The sequence below is a fragment of the Mirounga angustirostris genome, unplaced genomic scaffold (assembly GCF_029215605.1).
Source record: "Mirounga angustirostris isolate CCGP_5_RB_7025 unplaced genomic scaffold, mMirAng1.0.hap1 SCAF_15, whole genome shotgun sequence".
NCBI classification, from domain to species: Eukaryota; Metazoa; Chordata; class Mammalia; order Carnivora; family Phocidae; genus Mirounga; species Mirounga angustirostris.
In genome coordinates, this window is record NW_026991723.1 from 45697535 (window position 1) to 45725080 (window position 27546).

Genomic DNA, 27546 nt, shown 5'->3' on the forward strand with positions numbered 1-27546 from the left:
ACGAATGCCTTGTAGTTCACATAATAGCATCTACACACACATACACAGTGTATCTTTCAACATAACTACACATACACACTCCATTAAAAAAGATACTGACAGATTTAGAAAATGTGTTGGCCTTGCACTGTTAGTCTCAAGAATACATTTTTCCTTCATTTATTTTTGCACCGCACGGTAGCTCTGGCCACCGTGAAGGATCTGTCAGCATTTCCATCATAACTCTATTTGCAGATACCGGAGTACAAGTGCCCAAATCCATATTTACAGTTTACAGACAGCGGTGGCTTTGTCTTCCTCTTAAATGGACTTCTTCAATGCATCTTTACACGCAATATCCAGGGACGGCAGTGACTATGTGATCAAAAGCATCATGTAAAACAAAAGGGGTCAGAGATGTAGACTTCCAGCCCAAGATTAAACTAAACCATGGGATAGGGGCTCAACGTTCACTGCACCTGGAGTTGTCTCTACATCAGAGTCCCCGCTTGAGAGCCACAGTCTGAAGCAACATTTTAGGACATGAGCATGTGCGTGTGGGCTGTACACAGCGTTAGAACACAAAACGAGAAAGGCGGGACGCAGTGCGCATACAGATCGCTTTCAAAGTGCGAGAAATGAACACAAGCCACCAAAGACGAACGCTGACCATTTCCAGCACCGGACATCCAACTCCGTTACCTGGGTACAGTGAAAACATTTAAGGGCAAAGTCTCTCGTAAACCAATGTTAACTATTGTTAATGTGTGGGGTTTGAAACGCACGGTACGTGGGACGTCATGCAGGCCCGAACTGTGAACTGTCTTTCTAAAAGGTTAGCTGGGTTTGTAAAAGGTATGAGCAGAAACATTTTTTCGGTGGGAGAAACATGTTAGTGGAAGAAAACCAATTTCATTGGCTCTTTCCACAAAAAGGTGAGTAATTATTCCGATCAGAGAGACTGGCTTAGCAATTTAAAAATGTTCAGAACGCTCTTAGGAATTTTTTCTCTTAGAGTTTTTATCCCCGATCTTAAGTTTTTACACTTCTCCCTACTTTTTGACACAATACACAAGCATATAGACACACCTCTTTGTCTGCATAAAGGTAGAGGGAAAGGTGGACATTTTTGTTTCTGACATAATTGCTCTATGCTAGGGGAAGCATCCCCTCTCATACATAATCCTGCTGCAAAACCAGAAGCAAGCCCATTTATAAGGGGGGAAAATGTTCTGTACATATATCTTTCCCCCCTCAAAGTACTGGAGGAAAATGTAAAGAAAATTTCTCAGACTCTGGCTGGCTCAAATCATATTCACATTCACCCAGTTGATTTTATTTGAAACCTATCTAAGAAATTAAACCCTGCCATTTTCCCTTTGTGCTTAAAAAAACCAAAGCCACCATCAGGAAACACATGTGCCAAATATACTTTTTAATAGGTTTCAATGGTGTTTATAAACATGGCAGAACTGAGGGGGTTACCTGAAGAGAAGTATAACTATTTGAAATTAACTGAAAGGGGATTTATTATTTCCGCATTTAAAGATTCGGTAAGAGTAAGAATACAACTTGCAAAAAATCAACAATGTGACCCTCACTCTATTGAAATTTGATGGAAAACTCATTTTGCTGTCTCGATGAGGATTAGTGGATGGGTAAGTTTTCTTGAATTTTGTTATTAATATACAAACTTCCATTCTGACGATATTCTGAAGACATCCGCTTTATTGCCTAAATTTTAGGTCTAAAGTTTATCACTGTAATAGCTTCCCTTCTCATTGTCCTTTTTTGTTTGGTTGCTTATGTTACCTAGTTTCCTGGTAAGTGGTCAGAGGAATGAGAAAAATCTTCACACTGTCAGATAATTACCGCACAACTTAGTTACAAAAATAAAAATGGCCTCAACTACATATATACATTTCTAGTTACACTACACAGATATTTTAGTTAAACCACATCCATTTCTGGCTTAATGAGAATATGTGGATTAGCAGTTAGAAATGTTTAAAGATTTCTAAATTTTGCAAACAATTCATGTAAGCATACCCTCCCCTTTCATCCGCAAAGTTAAAAAAACGAAACACAACTAAAACCACACCTAAAACCACACACATCAGTCACCTAATGTCCACAATGACTCCAAAAGTTTCTCTGGAGTTAAACATTGAGCAGAGGACACACAACAAATGCTTCAAGGACTGTTCATGCCAACCATCAAGAATCATAACATTACCAAAAAAAGTACACTTGTCCTTGGGGAGGACGCTTCAGAAGTAATTTACAAGGAGCATGGCTGTATTATAATTTTTTAAAGGAAAAAATAGTGTCTTTGGATAGAAAAAAACAATGTAAAAAAAAATCCCCTTTTTAAAATGCAGAAATAACTTCATTATCAATCTGCATTTACGTTACTGCCCAAAAGAATGGGTCTGGAAAGACCATTTTCTGTACAGACACTAGTTAATCTCTGTATGAAAAGACAGCATCTGGCACGGGAATAAACAAGGGAGAGCCTAGAGACTGGTCTATTCGCACACATAGAGGCTTTCTTAAGGCTGATCCAGTGAATGAACCTTTGGATCCAGAAGTATTTCTTCATCTTCCTTCTTTTCAGTTGAGTTCCTAGCAAAAACTTGGAAGATGAGCTGTTCTCACTTGGCATATCTCCATTTATGGAGAGGATGGAATAATGACACCAAAAGGACTTTGAGTTTTTTTTTTTTTTCTTTTAAAAATAATTCGCTTTCTTTTGCATGCCACAGGACAGACTTCTAGTTTTAAAACAGGGTACATCAAGAACAAAAATAGCCCCCCCCCAACCATCTTTATTTTCACCAATACAAGAAATCCTTCTGGAAACATAAGCAAGTGACTAAACAGGATCGAACCACTGAATCTACAAGTTAATACATGATCTGTTATGGCAGAATAACCAAGAATTTTCCCCCAAAGAAAGATTTTAATTTTCCAAATATAAAAGAGTCTAAGAGGATCATATGTGAACAAAAATCTCTTATTCCAGGTTTTATGGTAAAGATGGATAACACACTGGCATCCGAAGAAAGCTGAAACTCTTACTAATAAATAGATCCAAATTAAGAATTTCTACAACATTTCTTTAGAAAACAGAACCAGAATTCTTTTTTTTTTCTTCTTTAAACGATGATCCTGTGGAATGCCTTTACTTCTGTCTTTATCTAATATTAGAACAGTAAAACAGACACAAGGATGTTGATGATAGCTCAACAGTGCTGGATGCAGGACGTTTACAGGTACACTTGTTTAAAAGTCCTACAGGTTTATTGACTAAGGCTAGACAACAATTCATATGATCCTATTTGGTGCATTTTCTACCATGGTCCAAGATCATTATATGGATACAGCCAAGGGCTGGGCCCCAACTTTCAGGAGAAAGACCACAAAGAAGAAAATCAGGGTGGCAATTTGGTCCCCCCAGTTGATTACCTGTGTCCTGGAACTGGAAAAACAAAAGGTGGCAAATACAGACTGCAACGAGTAAAAGGACTTGGAAAAGTTGGTGGAGAGTGGCACGGTATACGAGTAAGGTCACTGGGCTTGGGATGGCAAGGGCGCTGCATTGAAAGAGCATCCGCGGGACCAAGTACTTATAATGTCTTGTGGTGTCATTCCCTCAACGACTTTAGAATATCTGTATGCGATAATAAATAGATCAGTTATGTAATAAGGCAGTGTGTTGAATATGCATTCGTCCTGTGGAATGAACCACCACAGACAGAGAGATACATGATACCATACACATTCTTTAAGTTTTCTTGTGTTGTGTTTGATTTGTTTTCAAGGCTATCCAGGCTAACTCTTCCCGGGGATTTCCTTGGAGAGAAGAGTGGTCCGCTGAGGCTGGTTTGCTTAACCTCTCCTTTATCAAGAGATGATGACTGGCTTTAAAGAAAAATAAAGCTGAAGGTTGTTTGATTTTTATTTTTTCCCTTTTGGTTGCATCATTCTGAGTGTTTTCATATAAACAAACAAACAAAAAAATCACAACCAAAAAAAAAAAAAATAGTTTTTGATGCATCCAGTTGTTGTATCCTCAGGATGTTCCAGATGTTTCCAGGTAACTCTGTAGTTTACGGACTGTGGTTTTGTCCAGCGAGCAAAGGTCAAAATCAAATGTCGTGTTTGTGATATGAAAGTGTCCAGTTTCTTCTATAAGGTTCACGATCTAGGGAAGTAAAGAACACAAAGATTGGGCAATAAGCAGTGGACATCACAAGGCAAAGGGAGAGAGAGAGGGGAGGATGGTATCAAATATGGAACCAAGAGATTAATATTCTCCTTTATAACAAGAGGGTCCTATGCCCTGTTGGCATGGAACTTTATCCCTTAGCCAATTTGGTAAAAGCCAAAGGACGATTAACCCCTTGAAATCCTCTATCAGAGCTGATTACCTGTTCTCCTCTTTCATAGCCTTTAAACTGATTCCTCCTTTCAAGTCATCAACAGACTATTTTACTGTAAGGGTGGTTAGGGGGAGATACAATTTCAAGACCCTTTTAAAAAAATAGTTACTCAATGGATAGTGACTTGACTTACTAGATGTAAGGAAATTCCATCCTAGGAATAACAAAATTCCTTATAAAGTACACACCACACACACATATATAATAATCATTTTCTGATTATGTTATTGAAAACTTAGAAAGCACAAAACCCACAAAGGGAAAAAGAGAAACCATCTACTATCCCAGCCCCTGACGACCATGGGTAGTAACTAGAGGAAGGGGGTTGGACCTGTTTTGTTGCTTGATTTGGGTGCTGGTTACAAAAGATGCATTCGCTTTGTGAAAATTCAGCTAGCTGTACACTTTGTTATACCGCACCAAATGATTAAAAACCTGTATTTATTACTTACAGTCGTGTCCCGTTTAGTCCCTTGGATATTTGGGGGTATGAGTATCTATAAAAAGAAAAAACCTTTGTCTCCTCGTGTGGCCTAGTCCTACCTCATTTCTTCCCGTATGGGCTCCCACTTTCGTGGTGGCAGAGGTACTGCTTTGTCTTGCCTTGGCTTTCAAGAGGAGACTTCTAAGTTTCCAGTGTTAAGAACGAGGCTGGTCATTGGTTTGAGAGAATCTTTTATCATGTTAGTGTCTTTCCATTTTTATCTTACTCAATTTTATCAGAAATGGACGCTGTGCCGAGGTGGCATGGACTTGAGGGATGTATGTTGTGGGTAAACTGGGATGGAGGGGGGTAATTTTAGCAAGCTTTGTAGGGGAGAGAAAAAAACATCAGGATGAAAGAAAATATTTGCACAGAGAAAATGGGCAAACTCTTTTATTTATTTTTAGTTGTCTGTTACTCCCCTCCTATCACTTGCTTCTCATTCTCTTTAGTTCACCTTAAAACAGAGAACAATTTTAATTATTTAGCCTATTATTTATTCAACAGAGTTTCAGATTACCTAATTTCAGGTGGCAAACAGCAGAGAGGAAACTTCTGACCCTCTCTTCTTAGAATTAGTTTTCTTTAAAAAATGGTAAATTTGTGAACTATTCCCTATGTGTAAATGGCTCTCAACAGGAAATGTGCTCCCCATTCCTGACATATTTGACTTCCACAGAAGCATAAAAGATATACTGAACCCCAACCCAATTAATTGCCCAGCTCCAGACTGAGCAGCTATTGCCTTATTCAATGTCTGGAACTCTTTTTTACAAATAGAACTATGGGATCATCATAAAACAAATTACTCTCACTGTGAAATCATCATGACTGATACAGCAAACTGCCTACCTATTATCCTTTTATCCTCCCCCCCCCCCTTTTTTTTTTAATGAACAGAAGCCTGATTTTTCTGGAAGTAGCCACAAGCCCAGCTAAAACACTTGCCTCCCCAGACCCACTTGCAGCATTTGGCAGATACTGCTACTTCCTACTTATTTGTCAGAAGTCACTGGGATTTCAGGACCATTTCTGAAAAGGTTGTAGACCATGAGTATGTGTTTTCTGGTCTCTGTCCCCCCCTTCCTGTCTGGAATAAAGATGGAAACCTATCTTCCCCTCAAGAGGATGAGTGCAAGAGGGGAAAGATGGAAGATCAGGACAGCATTGAGTCTATGTCCTCAGTAACCTCTTACTTACTTTAAACCACTGGACCCAGGCTTCTAGCTCTAGCTCATGCATCAAGAGACTACCAGAAAGGGTGTTCCCCATTATGGTTAAAGTACTATATTCACATAAGATAAGAACTTATCAAGCAAGAGCTTATTAACGCTAAAAGATCTAAAATGGACACTTGTTTATCAGTTACTAGTTACCGAGCTTTGGTAAGTAACCCACACACAAACTTTTCAAGGCAATCAAATACTTAATTCAACTGATGCTAAAGACATACTAACAGTAGTTTCCAGAGTAAATTATCTTTTTTGTGATACTATAAAAAAATACGATAGGACTAGGGAATATGTGTAATCTTCAGGACAGAAAGAGATAGGCTTTCAACGTACACAATGAAGGCCAATAACAATTCTCCCAGAGTGTGACCTCTCTCCCCAACGAGCTGGCCAGGAGGGGAGCGCCCAAGCAACCGGAACAGACTCCTGGATTTCGTGTATCAGTTCTGACTCAGCTCACTATCTGAAGGACACTGCACAGAACATGATAACCTGAGCCTCCATTTCTTCTTCACCTACAAAATGGGGACGATGACTCCTGTTCTAGTACACAGGGTTGTGCAAAGGATCAAATAAGATAATAGGATAAATAAAGCTTCTTTATAAACTAAATTGCTACACAGATCAGGGCAACATGATTATGATTACCGTATAAATATAAATGTATCCTTAATGATCTGGGAGGTAACTGTACAGCACATGGACTATTCAGACCCAGCGCTTTTTCCACCTCCCCTCATTGACTGTTAGCCATTTCATTAGCACTAAAACAAATGAAGCAGGGAAAATGCCAGAAGCTAAAACTCAGAAAAGGCCTACTTGAATTTAAAAAAAAAAAAACAAACAATTATAATGAAAGTTGCAGGGGTAAGGGAAGAGAGCAGGGAGGACAGGAGAGGAAGGAGAGTAGTTACATCACAATGTGGGGGTAAAGGATAGTCCTAGATTCTCCCTTTGAAATGGTAACTCACTCCTTTAAGAAGATAGCTTTCTGTGACTCAATATAGCTGCTGACTAATTACTTAACAATACGTAGAAACCAGAGCAGTAAAAATACCTTGTAGAAAAAGACACTTGATTCTAAAGCAAATAACCCCACTTGCCCACTAGGAAACGGGGGTGTCTCAGGTGCACCGGACTGTCCGGTAGGTTTCCAGTGCTCGGATGACAGGCCGCCTCCCTCCCCCACATGCGGCCCCGCGTCCCCCCCAACTCCTGCAAACACACAAAGAAATGAAGGGGATCCGATCAATCTCACTAAATGAGCCCCATATTTTTATGGGCGCTTGTAAGAATACATCAAGGTAGACGCAGAGACAGCCTTAAAGTAGTATTAATAGCAGTGGCAGCAGTCGGGGCGTTCGGGACCATTTGCCAAAGGGAACGGCATTAATGACTCGAATTACTAGAGCATGTACCCACGTCCTCAATTAAGTAAAGACTTCATAAAGAAAAATAAACGTGGGTTCCTTTCCAGGAACCCTGATAGTGAGAACATCAGAAGCACGGCATTAACATGCCTTATTCCAATGACACAAGCCCCAAAGCCTAGAAACACCCCACTGGTCCCCGAAGGATGCCCCTCTGCCTCGCTATAGGAACCGCCTTGCTCTGCCCATGTGGCGGGGCTCTACCTTGCTGTTGTCAGCCCCCGTCATCCTGCAATAAGGAATACCTCCCCCAAATAAGGATAATAAAAGACAGAGTGCTGTAGATAAGAAAAGGCAAGGATACATGGTGTAGATACTTAGTGGAAAAGGAAGAGTATCTCAACTGCACAACTCATTCTTCCCATCACGGTTATGGGGAGAAAACATTTGTGATGGGTTATTTCCTGTCACGTAAGCCTTTTAGGGGGTACCATGGCAGGCTGCCTTTTTTGTTTGTTTAAAAACAAAGTAAGGTCCACTTGTTAAATCTATGGCTCTTTCCCCAACCCTGGTTTTTAATTATAAAGAGGTGGATGCATTATTTCTAGTCTAATTATATTTCTTTAAAAATCAGAGTTCTTTCTGCCCAAAAGCAGCTCTTTCAGTGAAGAGAAGTAATGAACAGGCTTTGCTTTAACCACTGCTGCCTGCAGTGGATTCAGGTCTGGGAGATGTTAGGTCTTCCTGTAGAATCGCGGGGGCTACGGACAGGGAAGTGCTGTTTACGGAGGGACCACATGGGCCCTCCCCTGGGGGAGGAGGCAGGCCATCAGGATCCTGGCTGTAAGGGGTTCGGTAACATGAAGGCAATTTCCCAAGATGGAGATAATCTTCAGCAGAACACTTCTCAGGGAGGGTTCTCCATGATGTGAGAAGGAATACTCTAACATACCACTCATTTCCCATCTTCCTGAAGACAATTTTAAAAGTATAGTAGCTGTTATCTAAACTGTTAACCTGTCTTCTAAGGAAGCCCTTGTTCTCCTTAGAGCTTTTACTTCATCCTAAAATGCCAAACCCAGACTCAGAGCTCAATTGCTGGGGAAGGTGAGAAGTGCTCAATCTCCCTTTCCAAATAAAGGTGGAATGCAGTTTGAAGAAAAATCCAATTATTAGTCCATCCTCAGTACTCAGATCTCTGGGTTTGACTGTATCCCCTGTACTGTATTTTTACCTTAAGGGAAAGTGGCGAAGAACACAGGCTCTCTTGATCCAGGGCTTTCTGCTCATTAAGCTAGATGCTGGGTGTCCCCAGAGTAAAACAAAGACATTAACCACTTTTTGTGAGCCAAATAAAATGGTCAGACCAGAGTTTTTGATAGGACGTGTTTAATACTAGAAGACTTCGGATGTGATCCTGGCCTCACCAGAAATATTGTCGCAGGTGCTCAGGTCCGCATGGCGGAGAGTACGTCGACTTTGCGGAATGCATTCCGCGAGATGAGCAGCTCTCGAGGTGGAGAATAACATTAGTCCTCAATAGTGCTATGTTTTACAATAGGAATTAATTAAGCAGTAAACCGTGACAGTACATGCATCATGGTATCATAATCACAAGCCTCAGCTGCATTACAAGGCAAAAGGCCAAAGACTGAGAGCTTTCAACCGGCCTGGGAATGCAATTAGGCTGAAACGCTGTGTGTCCTGGAGCGCCTTGATGCCAGGCTAAAAATTCATAGCCATCACTCTCTCCCTCTAGGACACTAAAGTAATCCACTTCGCTAGAATTCTCGAGTAAGCCACCTTCCCTCACGATTCTTTCAAAGGTCAAATTAAGGGACAATGTGAAATCGAGAATGCCAATGACACCCAAGGTAAGACCCTGCCAAAGGCCTCCTTCCTCCACTCACTGGCTGGGCTTTCTTTGTGAAGGTGTCCCAACCCTGCCCAAATATCTGTTTCACTCTCCTGCAAGACTCGCTACTTGGACCCGGCTTGTGCATTAATAGCTTTATTGGACAACTGCTCCACAGTGGTTCAGAGCTGGTGTTTAAAAAGGGATAGAAAGGGATGGGAATATCAGCTAATAGATTTACCATCACCATTCAGTCAATTAACCCCACGTAATTGGTAAATGGCAAGCTGAACAATTTTCATTTCTAAAGAACGTTGAAGAAAGATACTAGCAGAGGACTAGGGTAATTCTTAGGGTAAACCACTCCAATCCGGCTCCCTTACCCATACTCGCTTAAAGGGAAATGCAAGAAATGCAACTCGTCCCAATTAAGAATCCTAGATCTGTAACAGTTTCGTTTAACTCTGAAACTCTAGAAGGGTTTAAAAAAAAAAAAAAAAACCTTATCAGACAAATCAGGCAACTTGGCAGGTTTGAGAGCGCATATTTATAGATTTCAGCAAAAAATGTACACAGAATATAAAAGTGACCATCAGCCATTAAACAAAAAAATAACCCACACACAGCTGGGGTAGATTAAGTACTACTTCAAGTCATTTGAAAGTAGTAATAAAACAAAATTCAAACAGTGAACTAATCTACAAACCCACCCTGGAATTTAGAACGCAACCTTCTCTTTGGGTGTTAAAGAAAAGTTATTTATCACCAGCCACTGTTAATGCAACAGACACATGTACTGTAACTATAGTAAAATTAAAAAGCACCCTTATCTTCACAAAACATCCAATTGTACTAATAGAAGTTTCCCCACTCCGCAAGTATTTCACAGTTGAGTTCATAAGAATAGATGTATGTTGTACAAGATAAGAGAAATGAGGAAAATATTTCTTTCCCTTCGAAGAGCTCTGGCAAAAGGTTACTCCATTGAATCACAAATGTTTATAACACTTGACTGAAATTCTTATCACTGTTTTCTCATGAAACTAGAAGCCTAGCCCCCAAGGCTTTTGCATTCCCACTCTCCCCCTCCCTCAGCCCACAGGCCAGTGTCAACCAGCGGATTCGGAGGAATCCGTGCATTCCAGCACCATCGCCTCCTCTAGTGACCCGGTTTTCCCCACCTGCAACACCAGGCGAGGGAGATCATCCACGCCGAGCTCCGGAGCAGACTTCCAGGTAGCCTCAGCAACGAGCACTCCTCCCACCCCCCAAAATACTTCTGCAGGTGGCATCACCCCTGCTGACAGCGCAGGGCTGGCGTGACCTCCAGGGGCTAGGACACGATCCCAGGATGAAGTAGGCCTTGCAGCTTCTGGAAACGGTTGTGCTACAATGCATTTCTCTCACCTGCTGCAGAATGTGTCTCTCCCTCAGCGTCATTAACCTTCTGTGAAGTTCTACCAGTTCATCTAGGTAGGCCTGAAAGAGAAGAGTATCCCCCAAAAGAACAAGCACTTTAGGAAGCAATCCAAAAATAACACAACAACTAAACAGGAACACACAAGCAGCAGCTGGAGGTTCCCCATTCTAGCTCCCTTCCCCAGGCTGTGTGGAGTCAGTGCCCAAGGCTCCTGCAGACTGAGTCTCTCCTGGCCAACTGTTACCCTTACAAAGCCGGCTTTTTTTACGAAGGGAAAATTCTTGTACTTATTTACTCTCAACAAGATTCAAGGGAGCGGACCCACCCTCTCCCAGTAACACCCTCTATAGGAAGAAAGGGTACTCAATGGTAAATTGTGAGTTGAAACGTATTAGCACAGACTTTTTTTTAATTCTTCCATCTCAGAAAATTAACTAGGAGAATAAAAGTCTAAATTTGAACATGGAAAGTATAAATGCACATAACCAATTATATCAGGACAAATTCTTTAAAAAAAAAAAAGGCTTTTCCAGTCTTACCTAACAACATCACCAACATCTTATGAAAGACAGGGATGACTGTCCAAATTAGCATGTGGTTTGTCAAAAGCTCCCCTGAAGGGGCAGAAGCGCACCTCTCTTTCCATATGCTCAGACTCCGGAATCTTTGTCTGCATAACTGCATGGGTTTTCCTAGTGCCGTTTGCCATGAAGGCAAAGGAAAGGCAGGTGAAGCTTTAGTCAGGCCTGCCTTGATCCCGCAAAGCACCTTATGACCCTGCCCACAACAGGAGACTAACCCCCAGCGAGTCTTGCAGTCAGATTTCGATTGCATGACGTACACCTGGAAAGCACACTACACTGGGATCAGGTGTCCCGCTCACTTAGGCTGTGATTCCCCAATCCTCCACCATGGTTTTCTTACCTCCCAATTCAATGTCCCCAAAACCCCTTGGCAATGCAGGCATCATGGCAAATGGTAGCATAAGGGCCCCGCATCCCACTGAAGATATAGGCGAGACTTGGAGAACCCGAGAAGAAGTGCTCATCATTTGGGGATGTGGGGCACTTCCGATGAAGACATGGAAGGAGAGCCAGCAGGAATGGTCAAGGGAGACACTAGGAAAGGGAAGCTAGTCAGTGCTAGAGCACTCCCAGGAACGCCCTGGAAACCTACCTTGTCACATTCACCATTCTTTATTTGCTTATCTGATTTGCTTTGCTTTATTGGACTTTTCACTTCAAGAATCTAGGGATCAAAGAGAACACTGGTAAATTTGATTTCAGGCACTTCGTAGCGAACCGGCCCCCTAAACAAAGGCACTTAGGCATGAAATGTCATACAATAATATCACTTTCCAAATAGCATTTCTCCTATGTTTTCTTTCTTCTCTTCTAATCTCACTCTTTCTTGGAAAATAAAGGACTTCTATCTGAAATGCTGAGTCAGGGCAATAGACTTAAAAAAAAAAGTTGACGATAAGGAAATTGATCGAAGCTTCCAAGGCTGCTGCTTTTTTGTGACAACACTCTCACACATATGCACAGCAGCTGAGTTATACTGGATTATAGTCCCCTCTGGCAAGAATTTTTTCTTACTCATTCTGCTGTTTCAGCATGACTACCAGTGCTCAGCATGCTAGGGATGATAAAACAAACACTCAAATGCCCTTTTTAGTACCTGACTTTCAGAGTTAAAAATTACTCAGATCCACTAACTGGATGCAGCCTTGGAAATGAAGATGGCCATCAGTTACACTGGTTGCTCCCACCTTGGGATCCTCCGACTCAAGAAATAAAGGGGCAGGACTATCTTCTGTGTCTCAAGAAATGATGTGTTTACCCATGATAAAGTACCAAGTGCCTGCCCTTCCATCTGAACCGATTACAGCTTAGGGTACGAACGGAAGTTTTGCGTGCTGTTTATAAGCTTCCGTGGGGAGCTAGGTTTTTAATGAACTAGAAGGAGACACAAATTATTATTTAATAAATGCAGTTGGTTTATTAGGGTCCTCAAAATTGAGGATTATAAGGGAAATATTTTTAAATGGGTCTTGTTTAAAATCGCTGAGATCCACTGAATTTATTGATGAGTGTTTACAAATGTATATAAACATAAAAAGCAAAGTAATTTGTCTTTTTCATGATAACCTCATTACCAAGTGAGTTATAATCAGAAGCTAATAATAAGGAGGAAAATACCAAATAAAGGATATATTTACGAAGTCTCATGTTCATTCCTACTGCTCTTCATTCTCTGCTCTGACACACACACACACACACACACACACACACACAGAGTTCTGTTCAAAAGTCTACCATATTCCATAACACAAAATGACCTTAAAATGAGTCCACTTTTAGTAAGTTTCTGATTGGGCTCGGAAACTTAGGTTCAGGTCCTGGCCCTATTATTTAAAATTTTTGGACCTCAAAAAAAATGAGATGAAATAAACAAGAAGAACATGATGAACAAGATTCAGCTGTAAAATGTTATACTACCAACAGTTCACCTGTTGGGGATATAGGACCATGACATTCTGGAAAAGACCAAATACTTTAAAAGGGTATATTTTCCTTTGAATTTAGAATAATGCATGGGTAAGAAGTGAGCTTCAACAGATCTTTCCTGAGAATTGCCTCTATTTCTTCATTTTTAACATTAAGATAACCAGATGACCAACCTGACCAGGCTCAGTCACTTAAAATACAATGCTCTGGGCAACACAAGGAAATTACTTAATCGCTGGGGCAAGGCAATCATTTTTAACGTGCTGCACTGTAAAGGAAACCCAACACTCCACTATATTCAGAATTTCCTTCTCTATTGTTGTTGGAAATGAGACCTCAAGGGGAAACTCCGAGCTCGGAGACCTAGGAGTAAGTAGGTCAGTAGATGGCACTCCTCGCCAACTCAGACACGCGGTTGGGCAAAGCAGAGACCGTCAGCCGAGATTCCAGGCCAGAGAGAAAAACAGCGCCTGCGTGCTTGCCTTGTGCATTAGAAAACTGAATTGTATGCCATCATATCCCTCTCTGCACCCCCCTTCACTGCACTCTGGGGGTCAAAGTGACTAAGGGCTCTACATTTGTAAGGCAACTCTGCTAACTAGGTTTAGAGAGTTCTACCACCTTCTCCTCAGAGCAGAAAATAGAACATTCGGGGCACTTAAGTCCCACCCTACACATTCCGTAAGTGCTCCAGCACAGAAGGCCAAACTACATTGAAATCCTAGTTTCTTTCTTCTGAAGCTGCAGTGGCAGGAACAAAAGCTCCGGGTGTCAGTGATCCGCCTCAAGTTACTGAGTGGCTGCCCAGAGAGGGCTCAGTTAATCTTCCTTCTTTGATCTCTCCCTGCTCCAAAATAAACAGCTTTGTCAAAACCTCATTCTGAGAGAGCTTGAGCCATGCTGAAGACAATTGTTTTATTTATGATCATTTCTTATCTTTAAGGAAACGACTCCAGAATATAAAAGTACAGCACCTTGTCTTCCATGGGCTTATTTCAAACCAGTTTAACTGGATGGACTCTTTAATTTCATTCAACATGCTTTGCAGGCTGAGAGGTAATTTATGATATTCTGAATATTAACTTGGGTCCAGTGGATCACTTCCTTCCCTCAAGGCCCCCACCCCCGCCCTTCTCATACATACTTTCAGCCAAAAAGGATCTGGAATTTTGATTTCATTTGAAACTCATGTAAGGGAGGTTTGAAGTTTAGTAATAATAGTAATACACATACACACACAGCCCTCTGATTAAAATGGCACAGCACTCACTATTATTCCCTATTAAGCTTTACTGGAGACAGCCACCCAGACTGCCAAGATGCACCATTTATACACATGGTAGTCCCCTAAAACAGAACTAAGTTGCACTTCGATCCTTAATCTGAGGCTATGGCTTGAGACTCAAACTTCAAAGATTATTATATTTCTGTATCCCTTTGAGAGGACTGACAACTCAATTATTCAGGAGATGGATTCTCTACTGATAGGTCTTTCATGTTAACGATCGCTAGTAGCTCCTAACAATACTCAGGTTAATTACTTGCTTTGTTGACATGTGGCTCTCTGTTCACTTTTTATCAATAGTTAGAAAATGTTTGACTCAATTAGCACTTTCTCTTTTCCCTAGTCCCTGGAAGACTTGAGAACGGGTAAGGAAAACTCGGCGTTGTCTCGTGATTTACAGAAACCTGAGAGATCATTATCAACTTGAAGACAGAGCAACCCAGGAAACTCATACTCTGAAGGCCTAACTGTGAAACAGGAAGTCTGTTTTCATCTATTTTATTTGATGTGAAATTTCAAATTATCACACATACATTCAAATAAAGATGGAAAACACATTCTAGGGTGAAATTCAGGGGACTTTTATATTTTTAATTAATTTTCACTATTCCACTTCACCGGCAGGGAGAACTAAGAAAGACTAGCTAATTTTTAAGAAGTCCTAAAACACAGACTTAAAGGGACAGCAACACACACCTGACCCGAAGCAGGTGATTTGAGGGGTTAAGAAATCAATACTAAACAAAGTTTTAAAACCCTTCTCTGCTCTCTGTTCCAAGACAGCAACAAGGAGGTAAGTGCTCTTGCGGTACTACACCTATTTCCTACCCTAGACTAGCTAAAAGTGAAAGCATATGGACTTTCTTATTATGCTTATAGGTGCATGGAGTAAGTGACATATAACTGAGTATTCCTGACAGATTGATGATTCACATGTGTGAAGCTACATTTGTCGAATAAACATATGCCAAGAAACCAGTGGTATGCTATCTAATTGGATAAAGTAATTTTTACCCTCACCAGATAGATGATACCATTCATTTTTTTTTAGTCTCGTTTTGCTAGACAGGTATTAAAAAAAAAAAAAAAAAAACTGACAAAGAATCCAAACCTTTCCCTGAAGCCAAGACTTGAGCCAAGTCAGCTCAAGCCTGCCTATCCAGGAAGTGTCGAGGGTGGTTTGAAAGGCAAGATGGGGGCTTTGTGGAGCTGCATTTATTTATCAAGCACAGTCTTAACCCCGACTGGGAATGAAGCTGAAGGGGCTTAAGGAGGGGCTTACCTAACACCCCTAACTCCTGACAGTGCCCTGCTACTGCCCGTAAGGGACCCTGGTTCTAACACACTCCCTACCTGAAGCGGAAATCAGGGTTCCAGAGGCTTAAATTAAATATGCAAATATATTCAAAGTCCAAATTCTAAACTTTGCCAGCTTATACGGAAGCACAGATTTACAAAAGAAACTCAAGTTATCTAGTTAGCCAGCCCAGGGCTCTTCCCAACTGATTGGCAGTGATGGTTATGCCCTTATTCTTCACCTGCCCCAGAAGTGCTTGATATGTGGTGGTAGGCAGCCATGTGAGAGGAGAGAGCCAAGGGTATGACTGGCACTGGAGCTGGGGAATGCAGGGATGCCGGGAGGTAGGGTAAGGAGTAAGAATGTACTAACTCCTTGAACAGCCAGCCAGTCTGTAACAGATGATGAGGCTGGGCTTGCATTTACATGTAATCCACAAAGAAACTGTATGAACACGGTGAGGCAGAGAACACTGATATTATTCCTACTCCATAATGAAGGCTTTAAGTTGCAGATAAACTTTATAAATGAGGTATTTTAAATTTTAAGAGATCTTATGCTTTATGCAAAATTTAAAAAGAAAATCTTCAGCTATAAAAATCACATTTCCCAGTAAAGCAAAGATCACAAATTCAAGGACAAGGCTGTTTAAAATTGTAGGACATCTGTGAAAGAGAATAATTTCAGAGAAGCTCAGTTCTTTTATTCTCAAGTTCATAATATTCATAGGGTAACGTGATTAAGCAATTATTTTAGAGGTCACAGGGAATCTGCCTAAACAAAGAGATAAGAACAGCTTACATAAATGAGTGTATCAACTCAATGCACTATGAGGCTTTTACAATATTCATGATATTTGAAATTAGTTTATTTTAGTATTTAAAATATCCCATTCTTTTTTTTTTTTTTTTTAAAGATTTTATTTATTTGACAGAGACAGAGACAGCGAGAGCAGGAACACAAGCAGGGGGAGTGGGAGAGGGAGAAGCAGGCTTCCCGCCAAGCCGGGAGCCCGATGTGGGACTCGATCCCAGGACCCTGGGATCATGACCTGAGCCGAAGGCAGTCGCTTAACCAACTGAGCCACCCAGGCGCCCTAAAATATCCCATTCTTAATCGTTTAACAAAAGCTCTTCATCATAGCTTTCAAAGTTTTGCCTAGACCTTATCCAAATAACTTTATTCTGAATTGACTATTAATAAGGCTTCCTTTTTGCTTGATTCATAACAATGATAATGACCATTATTTATTCTGCATTTTATTAACTATTCCTTACAATTTCAAATGATGACCCTCTTTTCCTGGATGAGCACACAGGGGCAGAGCACCTATAATAATAATAAACATCTACTCTCATCAACTGAGTGCCCAGTAGGCATGAGCATGGCCTCTTGCTCTTTACAAATACAGTATTCATCATTGTTCCAAGAGTCAGCAAGGCAGGTATTAATATCCCCGTTTATGGATGAGGAAACTGAGAATCAAAAGTTCAAAGTTAATTTCCCACCAGTACATTACTGTAAATTAGTAAAACAAAGAACCAGGCTTTATCCTAGCTCCAAAGGTTATATTCTTTCTAATTCATTAAATTAGCCTATTTACTGCTGAAGGGGGGAAAAAAAACCCCACAGGGATCAGGAGAAAATGAGCAACACTTTCTGTCACCGTCCCTTCCTGCGTCGATATAATTAACCCATCCGATGGAACACACTTTTCCCATGACAACAAAAGTTCTTTCACCCCAGCCATGTGTTTATTCCGAAGGTTGTAGATTCCCATTTATTTGATAGTGAGAGAAATTTTGTTTAAAATTAAGGGATAAAAAGTTTTGTGTGCTTTGTAAAAATGATCACACCTCGTTTGGCAGAGTCCTGAAGAGGGCAAACGCAGCAATTTACCTGGTTGTTGTTGGTTTTTAATAAAGGTGGCGGGGGTTCGTGATGTAGGGGTGAAGAAGCTGAGCTGCTTTCACTGTCGCTACCGTCACTTAAGCTAACTCTGAAAAGAAACAGAAGTCACACGCATCAGTCTAGACAGTTCTTGAAATATCTATGGAAATAGGCGCAGAGAGCAAGGAATCCAAACACTAATCACCGGAAACCTGGTGCAACTCCTACAACCGCTAACCCATAGTGGTGCTCACTCTGGGTTGGAACCGTGTTAGGTGTTTTAGCGCCTCTTTCTCACTTAATGACCCTTATTTCAACAGATGAGGAAACGGACTTCAACTAGGTCACCCGCCTACGGTCAAGAGGTAAAAGGGGCGGTTCTGGGATTCAAACCCAGGCAATGGTACCCGACGTTGGTGCTCAGCAGCTATACTGTACTGGCCCCATTTATTCTTATATCTCCCTGCTCCAACTCCACCCGCCTGCTATCACCAAGCATGTTACCCAAGCTGCCAGGTCAGCAAAATTAGATATTTTGTAGGTTATTACCCTTTAGTTTCCTTTTCCTCCTGCCTCTTTGCTGTGGGTGAACCCAGGCTGTGGGAGTGGAAGCCCAAGATGCTAGACCCACACCAACTATTTCTACCATGTAATGATTCAAGGCTGTCCCTAGTCTTGACCACTGCTACAATAATTTGTTGGAAATACACTTCAGCAACATGAAGAGACAGTGTGTTTGGGATAACTGCTTTCAAGAAAGAGCGTATCTTTCAACAACCAAAGACAATATAAAAACATCACCCCTCCCCTGTCTTTTTCCTTTCAGAACAAAATAGAATTTTCTTTGTAGCCAGGGTAGGAGATATTTCTTTATTCTACTCTACTGAATGTACACCCTCCTTCTGAAATGTCCTTCAGTGTTTGCTCTCTTTGGCTATACAGTCACCTAATATAATATTCTTTTCAGAAACAGAAAATGCTTTAGAAATCAGGATAGTTTTTCTTTTGCTCTGAATAGGCAATCACATTCCAGCTCTATAATATATTCAGATAGACAAGATACAAGATAGGAAATGAAAAGGATACGCTGGGACATCCTTTTAGCAAAAATTGATGGAACTTGTTTTTCTTAACTAAATTACATTAATGAAGTGTTCCGTTGAAGCGCTGCTTTAAAATGCTTCTTGACTGAAGCGGAAGGCTGAGTATTTAAACTGATTAAACAGTTGAGACTTCACAAGTGCAAGGAAGACCAAATGTTACATCGGCGCTGCTGTACTAACAGCACATGTCAGGTGGGGGGAAAGACGCGAATCTCCAACAACGGGGATCACGTCAGACAACGCACAAGCCTGAGCGATTTGACCCGCACCGACTCGGGGCAGGGGGCAGCAAGTGGGTGGGCAACGGCCAATCACGGAATATCCAGATTTTCTAAATAACAATAACTGGAAATTGGCTAAATAGGTCATGCATCTTTCATCAGGTAAATTTGAGAACAGCCAGCAGTCAGGATTTTGGTGGTTGTAAGTACGCTCACTGCCACGTTCCGGTCCATTTGTAGACCTGTCCTACCAGTTAGTTTCCTTCTTGTCAGATTCAAGAGTTCTAAAGGGAAATGTTATCACACCAAGGCGATAAGTCTCCTTATTTTCTTCTATTCAAAAAAAAAATAAAAAAAATATATATGTATATATATGGGTGAGTTTGGGAGACAAGGTGGAGAAAGAGGTATTGGATGTAAGTATTGATTATGGCTACAAGCATCACTGAGAGATCTGAAAAGGCGTATATACTCCGGGAAGCCCTTCTCAAAGAACACTAAGGAATTACCGATTAGTAAACATCCGATCTGTCCAGCTGGGACTAAGATGGTATTCTTTTGAGGAATTTTAGGGCCTTCCACACAGTAATGGATAATGGGAAAAGATTTAATGTGATGTATTATAAATTAATTGGATTTTAAGTTCAAGTAGATTCATATTTTTTCTACTCAAACACATTAAAGTAAGCATGCCTATTTGTTTTCCTCATGATAAAGAAAGAAAACCCTCAAGGCAATTTCAAGTTGACTATTAATTATAAGTGACATGAATTACCATCTTATAATGTGGAATTATGCCTCACAGCATTAAAGCTACTTAAGGAACCTAATTGTCAGCACACTTAAAAGGAATTTATTTGCTGGAAAACACACACAGGTGATCCTAGTTTTAATTAGGTCACACATAATTCACTGAAGCCAATTACGTATTTCTAACTACAAACAGCAAACACGCTTCCTCAAACTCTGAAGCTATAGCAATGGATCTACACAAACTCTTCAAATGAAAACGGAGTTGATTTCAGCAGTCAGTCCTGCTACCTTGGCATAGACTTTCAAAAACAAGAACTCCTAGTAGGATGTTTTCCCTATAGAATTTTCAGAGGAAAAAAACCTCTGCTTTCTGAGAAAAGGGATACACAGTTCCTTGGAGAGAGGAATAAAAGCATGCCTAGGTGACCCAGCTTAAATGAATGTGACCATTTTCTGTCACTGTTTTTGGTGTTGCACACCTTTGCGGTGGTCATATACTGGTAAGTTTGGGGAAAAGGCATGATTCCATAACAGGGAGCTGCGTTCCTGCCAAGACACACTCACCTGCGGCTTCGGCTGCCTCCTCTATTTACAGGTCTCTCCATTTCGGAGTCATTGTCATTATCCTCTGCCTCATCTGATTCCTCCTCATTGTCATCGGAATGCAGATCTTTCATTATAGACCTTAAAGGACCTGAGGAATGACGGTGTACCACAATCAAACACACGACTTCATACACATTTAGTCATACTGGACACATGGGACTGCTATCCAGCACGGAACGTTGGCCAAAAAATCAAAAACAAAACAAAACAAAACCAAAAAAACACCCCCACTATCATATATATTTATACAATTGACAAGACATATTTGGTAGTTTCTGGACTGTAACATCTAAACGAAACACTACTGTTTTCACAACAGATGCCCCAGGATGTTCACTGGAAAATCTCTATTTCCTAGGAATGTTTTTCTATGTATTTTTTTCTTCCCTAAGAAAAATTACACCTAAAAAGGAACAGAAAGATCTATTAGTAAATTGAATGTTTTGTTAGGTTAATCCATGTATTGAAAAGTTGAAGCTAATAAATCACCGTGGTTGTAACTTGTTCTTGGCAATGCAGCCTTTGTGTGGTAGTTTTTGATCTATTAAGGTTTAGCTGTTCCTTTTATTTCAAGGTCAATTTCAGGTCAAGCAAGCATTTCAGTCAAGTTCAGATTATGAAGTATTTCAATTCCATGGTGTAATGTCCTATCTCTGATCTTCATATTGATCTTGGACACAAGGTCTTGTTCAAGCAACAATTTTATGCAGCCGATTTTTATTTTATCTTTTAAGAAATTCCTGGCAAAACACCAGCATATATTTGCATAAATAAAACCATGTAATAAGTCAGGTGCCCAGAAAATTCAAGAGAGTATCCAGTATTAGATGGGAGAGAAAAAAAATTTAAGTCATAACTAGTTTTATTCTAGAACAGGACATAACTGGGGAAAAAACAAAACCAAAACCAAAATTCAGCGTGGCTTATTTTCACTTGACTGTTCTAAATGTGATGAAAACAAGATCACTCTTTTTTATGTTAAAGAAGAGATTATGGAGGCAATCAAGAAAGTGAGAGAGGCACTTTTATTCTGGATTAGGCAATTCCTAAAGCCTAATCTAGGACATGAATATCTGAGTTCTCACTAAATCGGCTCTAAAATAAGTATTGATTCTCTGCAATCTCAGACTTTGCAAAACCCAAATTTCTCTACCTTTGGAAGTCAGTGTAACAAGAAATCTGATTAGCCAAAATGGTCAGTTTTATATATATAATATATATAAAATATATATAATATATATAAATATATAAAATATATATAATATATATAAATATATATTATATAAAAAATATAAGGAAGCTTAGCCTTAGCCCAAATACATACAACAATTTAATCCTTTTCAAAACATACAAGGCCATCAGAAATTGAGTATGGTCCATGAAAGAGGTCATGTGCAACATGATGCTCAAGAACAAATTATTCCTTCATATGATCTCACTTTTCATGTTAAAAAAAAAAGGGGGGGGGGAGACCTTACTTGAAGATTTGCACACACCAAAAAGTATAAAATATATATTTAATGTTCTGGCTTAAACTTCTTTATTAGATTTCTTTCAATTTAAATTTCTTTAAGCTCAAGCAGAGGGAAAATAAATTTTAAAGACAGCAAACTAACACTTGCCAAAGAAAACAGGTCTATTAATCTGCAGAAAAAAAATAAATAAATAAAATGAAAGACCTCCAGGAGGGAGAGTAAAAACCTATTTCTCTATGTCAGAGCCTCTCAACTCCAGCTTTTGCTATTGTATTTCCTTTGGGAGCTCCCCAGAATGGGCTGTGTGTGTCTATAATCCTTTTGTAAAATGGGACTCTGATGGCAGGGACTGGAAAAAGAGGAATTTCTAGAGGCCCGCCTCATACATCAGAACAATACTCAAGTGCATGCCTAGGGGAAATAAATACAACTGCATAAAAGCCAAGTTATCATTCCAATAATAAAACAGTAGAAAACAGGCCATAAATCAACTCATTAAGATGTTTTACGAGGAAAATGTCCCATCGTTTGCCTGGGAGATACTGATACCTTGTTGCCGGGGCTGGGACGGTGTGAAGCTGGAGCTGGAGCTAGAGCTGGAGCTGGCAGGGCTGGGTTGTTCAGACTTTAAAGAAGAAGAGAAAGCCATCATCAATAAATTTATGGGACACTACACATCTAAAATTAAAGAACAACATCACTGCTCAAAAATACTTTGCTCTGCAAAAACCATCCGATGCTGTGCAAGAAAAATGAATACACATTGCATTATGCCAAAAACAGCGACACAGTAGAACCACGGTATCCTTTTTGTTTTGTCCACCATGTTTTTACTAGATGCAGAAACAAGTATATAAACTCAAGGATGATAAGACAAACACCTGGGTGTTGGCACGACGGATTTGATTTCACTCCTGTTTGCTGCTATCCAAATCTCTTTCTAAAAAGATTACCTTGATTACCCTTTCTGCAATCTTTGATTGACTCAACTGGTTAAAACATAGTGGTAATGAGGCCAAGGTCATTAGTTCAATCACATTACGAGCCAGTTAATTTCACTCTGGTCCAAGGCCATGACCCAACTCTAACCCCATTCATCCACAGTTCACAAATGGAGGTAATGTTCACAAGGAGATCTGGCCAAGTCCCACAAACGAGTCAATGGGAAATACTGCCACTACTTCAAACACACACACACACACACCACCCTCTAAATCCACAGCCTATGTATGCAGGTAAAGAGCATCACACACATGCCCCACTCTCTCACCATAAATTCTCCTCATCCCCTAATACCCAGAACAAGGTCCACATCCTCCTTTACCTGTCCAACTCACAGTTGTCTTCCTTCTCCAAACCCACTGAAAATGTGGATCTCATCTGTTTGCTTATCTGATGTGCTGCACTGTTATGCTGCCTTTGATGTGTGTGTTTCCTCTCCAGTAGACTGCAGGGACTTGAAAAGGCAGGGGTGTGGGGGTCTGTCTTGTGCTTGTTATCCACTCATACTTAGCATAATGCACTGCATACAGCAGGCACGCTGCATCTGGGACTGAAGGCAGAGCATTAGGTCCTCTCCTCTACCTGCCAGTTTTTATGAGGCTTTACAGTAGGTAAAGGTGGGAAGAACAAATACATGGACAGAAGTGTGCAAAGAAATTGATCATACCATCAACACACTTGAATTTTACGTATTGAGGCCAAATTGAAAATAACTTAATGTTGGACTATTTCTATCCCATTTCTAATGTGCTCAGAGTCTCAACTATACACTTGTTATTTGAGACATAGATGAGGTCTTTTCACATACAGGACATTATCTTTCTTCTTTCGACTTCGCTCATTGGATGACCCAAGTTATCGGGGCCACGTGGAAGACAAACTAAGAGCACCATCAGAAGCCACTAAATGAGGAGGAGAATCTCAGTTCAGTTGATAATGCAGTTTTCTCACCACAGATTTTTTTTTTTTTCATCTCCCTTCTCAGCACTGAATCCCAACCCCCTTCTCTGCAAGCAACACCGAGATCCAGCCTCGGACACAAGGAAGCACTTTCAAGCATTCCTAATGCACACTTCACATCCTCAGGCTGGATGGGAAAACAGGTGTCAGCAATCTACCACTCATTCCGCAGGAAAAGAGCCAGACAGGATCTCTAATGAGCGGCAGGCGGCCACCAACCCTTTACCACTGCAAGATTTACTTGAGCTTTGCAGTACAACGTCCGACACATTGCTGTCTGTGGCCCACAAAGAAAAGCTGGTTTACAAGCACAAACGCCTGTGTGAGGGACTCTTCATTTCTGTTGAGTGGCTCTTCCACTGTTGAGCCACAAAAGTGAGCTACACACTGCAAGGGCATTCAGTTAGCAGCTATGTGCAATGCCCAGCTGCAAAACATTTCTCCTCTCCAAGTTGCTCTTTTCAGCCATGAAAAGTGTCTGCAAATGGTATTATTTTGATAGCTCTGGAAACCATTTGGGAGCCAAAAAAGAGGTTTCCTTACAGTCAGTGGAGAGAGCTCTAATTCCCCCTCCTGCTGGACCAGTCATGTTGCACTGGACTTAAAGGAGCCATTCTGCCAGAGCTATTTGCTGAGAGTGACACTAATCAGGAAAGCAAGAGGGGATGGTGTCCATCTCCCCAACCACCCCATGCTAAACTTGATCCATCTGTCTCAAGCCTCATGCCAATGCCAGAACCAAACCTGCAGGCAGCCTTCTTTTAGCTTCTTAACCACAAACAAGGTTAGTAAATCCAGTTACCAACCCTCAGAAAATTGACGAAGAGTAAAGAACATAATACAACAGGAGAAAAAGGCTTTCATTCAATGTTTATCATTACCACCATGCCTGATCCACAAAGCATTTAAGGTTTATGGTAGAAGACACATTAATTCACCGACAATATTAAAAGAGAAACTTTAAAGCAACAGAGGTGAATGGAGAAGGATAAAATGTTGAATGGTGGGCAGCAAATCCAATATCCTGGAAGCTTTTTGTAACCAGGACAAGGATTTGTGGTTTTGGAGCCAAGAAGACCCCTTGGGATGATCAAAGACAGGGAGTCTCACAATTTCATGGGCATTAGAATTACCTGGAGGACTTGTTAAGACACAGACAGCTGGGTCCCACTCCAGAGTTTCTGAGTCAATAATTCTGGGATAGGGATGAGAACCTAGATTCCATAAAAAGTTTCCAAGTGATGCTGCTGCCACTGTTCTGGGGACCAACCAGACTTTTAAGAACCAATGATCAAGGCTCCAGAGATTTGCAGCCATGGATATTCATCAGAATCAGTCGGGGGCATTCTATACATAAGGAAATTCTGATTAAGTGGGTTTGGTGTGGGGGGTCCAGGAATATTTTGTTCAAACAAATGATATTAATGACAATTCCAAGTAAAACACCACTGATACTATGTTAGTCATTTCTTTTCCTCTAAATGCAAAAGCATGTTTTGGAAAGAATCACAAATCCAAGAAAGTGTAAGAGAAAAAAAAAAAGCATCATGAGAAAAATTAGAAACTTACTGATGTATCCAGAAGTAGCATCCCTGCATACTCATCAAAGTATTTTGCAAGAGAACACCCGGAAAGAATGCATTTACCTCTCAATAAAAACATCTAAGAAGCATGTACAAAATCATGTCATAGTGGATGGACCTTAAACTTACCTAGCCAGACCAGGACAGAATTCAACTAAATGGTAACTGTTCAAAAAGCCATTCTGCTACTAGATGAGGGTGACACAGTCTTCTATTTTATCAAATCCAACCGAACGGAGCTGTTGTTCACTTTCAGTCTGTATTTTATTTGAAAATAAAATCATATTTATTCTCCAAAAATGCCAATCAAGGATGATTTTATAACCTAGAAAATGCTGTTTGGTTTATTTTTTAAAATATTCACCATAAACAGAGCTAGAGTAAGGTCTTTAAAGTACCCAAGGACTGAAAAGATTACTGCATCCTCTTTTCCCCTCCTTATGTGTATATGTGCCAAAACCTAAATATAGGGAACTTCAACGAGGTTCTGATTTTTCCCATTACTAATTTGATACTTGTTTTTGAAATATCAAAATTCTCCCCACTAAAAAAAAACTTTTGACTTCTTCCTGTTGATGCCCAAAGTCACATGTTTAGCTTACCTCCTGAGTAATCAAACACTAGACATGAAGTGTCTTTAAATGGCATTCTCCACAGTGACAAAAGTCTAGTCTTAAGAACCTCAAATTCGGGAGACAAACCTTAAGAGACTCTTAACTACAAGAAACAAACTGAGGGTTGCAGGAGGGGAGGTGGTGAAGGGCTGGGGTAACTGGGTGATGGGCATTAAGGAGGGCACATGATGTAATGAGCACTGGGTGTTACATGCAACTGATGATGAATCACTAAACTCTACCTCTGAAACTAATAATACACTACATGTTAATTAAGTGAATTTAAATTAAAAAAAAAAACTCAAATTCTATGACAATCACTATCATATCAAACATTCATTGAGTGTTAAAATTTAGAAATCTCTCACCTTGCCTGCTCAAGCCTTTTCCCAATATCTAATAAAAACCTGACTTTATTCAGATTTAAAAAAAAAAAATCTTAAGTTCTATTGCTTACTGTGTAGGTTTTTGGGAAGACTGCTTAGGCATTAATGTCCTCATACAGTGAGGGCACTGAGCCTCATGTAGAAGTAAAGTAAAACCTCCTAGCCCTCTACTCTTCCAGTGGTAGCTAATCAACATTTGGTTGCTCCTCTTATTTACAATAGACCACATACTCCTCTTTTGCCTAAAACAAGATATATCTTTACTACCAAAACAATGGCCTACCAAGATTTGCAATGGAATCTTCAACATTAAATGGCTATGCAAAATCACTTTGTAATGGATTTTCAATGGAGGATTATTTTTGTCCAAGACAAGTAAGAAAAACCACATGTTTACAACTCCTACAAGTTAAGTGCTTCAAAAGAGAACACCTATCAAGGCAGGTCAGGCGACAGGGCTGGTAAAATCTGGCATTGTTTCTTAACACTGGCAGCAGGCTTCCTCCTTAGGTAATCAGAAGATAAAAGTTCCATCTTTTCTCACAGGCAACATATATTTATGACCAGAATTTCAACTGCATCTTTAAAACAATCAAAATAAAGAAAAAGGGGAAGAATAACGTACACCTTTTTTTTTCTTCAGGGGAAAGGAAGAGAATACAGTCTAAGCAGTTAAACAGAGATTATTTTAGACACATTGCTATATTTTTTCACAAAATTTCTACGTTGTTTAGAAAAAGAAAACACATAGCCTGCAATAAAAATTCTTTTTTTTGCACAAATATCCAGAAAGACTATGTCAAGGGTGAGTACTAATCAAAGAAAACACAAATGTAAATATACTTTTATTTACGTCTCTATTTAATTTCCATGACTGAGCTACTAGGTTCTTGTCAGTTTAGTGCTTCCTTCACTACAAATTAATAATCATCTGACACTTTTTTTTTTCTTAGCATATAGTATCATTTAAAAGACTGTCTCATTTACAATGGATGTGGACTGAATTTACAGTGGCAGTCATTTCACAATATACACATTTATAACACTGTATTAGCTTAAGGTGTGTAACTTGATTT

The 27546-nt window shown here is 40.2% G+C and overlaps 1 protein-coding gene across 2 annotated transcripts in view; it reads right to left on the reverse strand.

The window, feature by feature from the left end:
• Nucleotides 1–3922: 3922 nt before the first annotated feature.
• Nucleotides 3923–27546, reverse strand: part of MLLT3 (MLLT3 super elongation complex subunit) — a 282898-nt gene continuing 259274 nt past the window's right edge. For both annotated transcript variants that reach the window (XM_045882476.3, XM_045882477.3), the window contains exons 6-11: nt 22475–22550; nt 20409–20538; nt 17777–17876; nt 11962–12033; nt 10773–10844; nt 3923–4186 (exon numbers count right to left, since the gene is read on the reverse strand). In XM_045882476.3, coding sequence (XP_045738432.1) covers nt 4055–4186; nt 10773–10844; nt 11962–12033; nt 17777–17876; nt 20409–20538; nt 22475–22550 — 582 coding nt within the window. In that variant the 3' untranslated portion in view covers nt 3923–4054. The remainder of the gene's footprint in view (nt 4187–10772; nt 10845–11961; nt 12034–17776; nt 17877–20408; nt 20539–22474; nt 22551–27546) is intronic.